The sequence below is a fragment of the Fulmarus glacialis genome, unplaced genomic scaffold (genome assembly GCF_000690835.1).
Source record: "Fulmarus glacialis isolate BGI_N327 unplaced genomic scaffold, ASM69083v1 scaffold13941, whole genome shotgun sequence".
Lineage (NCBI taxonomy): Eukaryota > Metazoa > Chordata > Aves > Procellariiformes > Procellariidae > Fulmarus > Fulmarus glacialis.
The window spans coordinates 1-4,039 of record NW_009193621.1 but is presented as its reverse complement, the minus strand read 5'-3'; the positions used below and the strand labels follow the sequence as shown (position 1 = coordinate 4,039).

The 4,039-nt window shown below is 40.4% G+C and overlaps 1 protein-coding gene across 1 annotated transcript; it reads right to left on the bottom strand.

The window, feature by feature from the left end:
• Nucleotides 1-877: 877 nt before the first annotated feature.
• LSM3 (LSM3 homolog, U6 small nuclear RNA associated (S. cerevisiae)) lies at nucleotides 878-3,121 on the bottom strand (the record flags this gene model as incomplete). Its single annotated transcript, XM_009587518.1, has 3 exons — nucleotides 878-1,283; nucleotides 1,613-1,708; nucleotides 3,011-3,121. Coding segments are annotated over 3 exons (288 nt in total), but the record flags the coding sequence as incomplete, so codon positions are not given.
• Nucleotides 3,122-4,039: the final 918 nt, after the last annotated feature.

Genomic DNA, 4,039 nt, shown 5'->3' with positions numbered 1-4,039 from the left:
AGACCAACTTCAAGCAAGGATAGTATAGTGAAGGAAGTCTGCTACAAAACCACTGCACATCTGTTCTTCATTCAAATGATGTTATAGTAATAAGTTGTACAGATGCTTTCTTCTTTAATTTGCATACAAGAGACCTATATATGAAAACAGCATCATACGTAGGTTTAAGATAAATTCTTGCATGTGTGTACAAGCGGAGTGATTTGTCCCTTCTAGAACGAAGTGCAAGGAATATCGTAGCAAGTCTCCACATGATTAAAAGTTTAAGACTATAGTTACTCTTAACACACTAATTCTCAGCAATAGCTTCACTATTTCAGCTTCAGCTATCACTCTTATTTTTTAAATCAGGGTTCTAGTACACCTTCACTGTAGATAACTAATGAGCATCTTAAGCATTCAGCAGAATTTAATGTATTCAAGAATTGAAACAGGCTCCAGAGAGCGGGAAATGAAGGCATGCAGCAGGCAATTCAACAGCATGCGAGGCAACAACCTCAGTCTCTACTTATGGCCTTGCAAACCATAGCTCTGTTAACAAAGCCACAATAAAAACATCTGAAAACATTGTAAAGAAGCCTATCTTCTTTACTTATCTTAAGTGGAAGATGAATATATATACTATTTCCCTGCTACATGGATATGCATCATGAATTTGAACACAGAAAAGCCATAAATGGTAGATTCATGTAGTGTTGCCCCCCCAGACATCAATCTGCAAGACTCAGGTATCAGTAAGGACAGAAATTAACACAACATACACAAAAGTTACCATTTTCTCAGAAGGCGAGGCTACATACTACAACTTAATATAGCACTAGCTCTATAGAAGAACATAAGAATAATGTCTTCAACATAAAAACCATGACAAGTCAAATCTGAAAGATAAACCAAATTTATTTAAAACAAAAAATTAAGACAGTGCTACTGCCAAGATTGAAAAAATGAAGGATTCTTTTACTGATGTGACAAGACAGCCAATTTACAGCAGTTACATTAATTTTGAGAAAAATCAGGTTGGGCTCGAATTGACTACATGTACTTTCTACAAGACAAACTGGTTCCCCTTCCCTCCCCTTCCCAAAAGAACAGACAAAAACATCCTATAAAAAACACGTACAGAATTTTGAGACACATGATCAAAACACGAACCATTGTCCGAGAGCCTGAAACTTTCCAACAAGGTTAAATCTTTTGTTGCTTCAACCAACCCTCAATGGGGGAGCTACAAGCACAACGCCGTCACCTCTGACAAAGAGCATCGGAATATTCCTTTTGGTAGACTATGAAGAAGGAAAGAAAAGTTTACACTTACAAAAGTATAGTTTACAAAATATATCTGCTACACATATCACCAAATTCAATCATAACAAAAGACAAGGAACAACTACAACAAATACAAACTCAAACATACAACGTTCTGGCATGCTGAAGAGATCAATACAACTAACACCCACGTCTTTGGCTATCCTTTGTACTTTTGTAACAATTTGCCCAAAACTTCTTTTAGATCTTGGTTCAAAAAGTAGTTAGCAATAAACTACTTGAACAATATAACACAGTTCAGTTTTAAAAGAGTTTTCTGTGGGGATAAATACACTACAGTCCTTACTTTATAAATCTCTTCATAGGTTTCTTCATCGATCTCTATTGTAGTTACAGTTTCTTCCACATCACCCAAAATCATATTTAAGTGCTGATCATATGCCTGTAGGAATGAAGTTAGTTTATAATTTCCTCCAAAATTCAAACTCAAGCTCATTAAAATGAGAATTATAGCAAGACTTTCAGACATAATTAGTTTAGCCTGATTTTGACCAAAATGTGCCATTATGTCAAAACAAAGTAGTATCAGCTATAGTTGTAATTTCAAACATAAATGCCAACAAATCAGTACTCTGCAGCATAAAAAAAGGGAAGACATGCTCTTCCAGGAAATAGCTCTGAAGCTTTCAGTGAGAACACATGCAAGAACTCAGAGACAGACACACTTCATTAACATTAAACCAGCTACACATTCTCTACTGCCAGTCCAGCCTTCTGGAATTGATTGCCTGGGGCCAACTTAAGTGATATGAAAGCTGTAATTCATAAACTGCTACAAAACCTTAAATAAGCACATGTTCCAAACACCTTACAAAAGCATGTTGCAAACTACACGTGTGCCTCATGGATTTCTCCTCACCTTTGTGTTCCCAAAGGAATTTAGGCCCAGTTAACACATGGGGTAGCTGGAAGTCTTCCCCAACACAGTACAGTACTCAGGATGACTGACTTAATAGAAAGCAAAAACCTGTCTTGTCAAGAGACTTATCACTCTCAGAAGAAAGCACTTAGACAAACGAGATTTGCAGAGAATCCCATTATACCCTCATAGGGTGTGCCTTAAGAGATACTTGTTTGATAATGATAATCTCATTCTTAATTCAGTCTTAAAGAGATCTCAGGGTACTTCACAAAAGGAGGCCTGCAACATTATTGCTTATTTCATAGAGGCAGAAACAGAAGGCAAAAGCAGTGGAATTAATTGCGTGGTATCATTCAGGAGACAAGAAAAACAAAATACATCTCTTGAATTTCTAGAGAAGTATTTAATAGCAGACAGAGTGCTGAACAAACTAGATTTTGTCACCGATCACATTACACTTTTGATAAGAGAAAGGGTTCAGCCCTTGTTACTAAAATGATCCTTAACCTGCCTTCTCTAACCACTTCTGGACTTTTAACCATGAGGTACAATTACTTGCACTTTTAAACTAATATTTTTAAACAATCAATGGAAGAATCATAGAATCATTTGGGTTGGAGGGGACCTTTAAAGGTCATCTAGTCCAACGCCTCTGCAATGAGCAGGGACATCTTCAACTAGATCAGGTTGCACAGAGCCCCGTCCAACTTGACCTTGAGTGTTTCCAGGGATGGAGCATCTGTGTAGTAGACTATTGTACATAAAAAGGCTGCCCAGTGCTTAGGTGAATAAGCATAGTAGTGTTCTGAAAGTTTTACTTACATGTAGTCGGCCTCTAAGCTCTCTGTCATTCCTCATTTTGACATAGATTCGCTCATCTAGACTGAGTCTGATGAGATCAAGTGGCTCCTCTACAGTATTTGTTGTTTGTTGCTAAAAATGTAAAATTTAAAAAGTTATTGGTACATAAGAAGCCTGTGAACTTTTCCATTCCTCAGTGCTTGTGAGACAGAAAACAAACAGGTAAGAACATACACTCAAATATTTCAAATCATTCCTTCACATCCTGTTGAATCAGAGTGCAGTTGATATTACCATTCTACGGATATTCACCAACCTGAGCAAAATGAGTTAAAAGACTTCAGTTTAGTTTGCAGCAAATCATGCCTCACGCATACTGTTTTATAAACTATATTCCTTATCAGCAACCATTGTCCATCCTGCAGCAGAAAGCCTAATCTGCATGAACCAGCCAGCTTATGGACCAGCACCACACCTGTGCCATCACATGGCGCAGGCCAGAGAAACCAAGCGCACACTGCCATTTTGCCAGCACACGTCAGTCAGCCGGGCAACACGCTGCCCCTCCTGCCCCAACGCACATCTCTCCTTGAGGCCTAGCTCAACACCACAGCAGCAGCAGTCATGCCAGGCCTCAAGGTAGGTTAGAGACCTGAACACACAGCAGGCTGAGGTCTCTGTTTTTGTGATAAGGGCGTAATTTCAGGATCACAGCTAAAATGTGCGAACGTTTTTGGGCGTATCCCACAGCATGCTACCGATTTCCTTCTCAGTGAGGCAGAGCCAAGGGTACTTTCCTCAGTTGCTTTCCTCCGTTTCCCTCCTCCGGCGGTTCCTGGGGGCAACGGGCCTGAAGCGAGCCCTGCCCGCACTCCTGACAACCCCGGCGGCAGCACAAGGATCCAGGCCGTGTAGTAACTTCATTTCACCAGAAAGCGCTCCCCCCGCGGGGCTGCGCCTCACGAAGGCTGCCCAAGCGGGGGCCTTTGCCGGGAGGTACGCCCAGCCCCAGCTGGACAGCAGAAAGCCTGCCTCCACCTTACGCCCCTC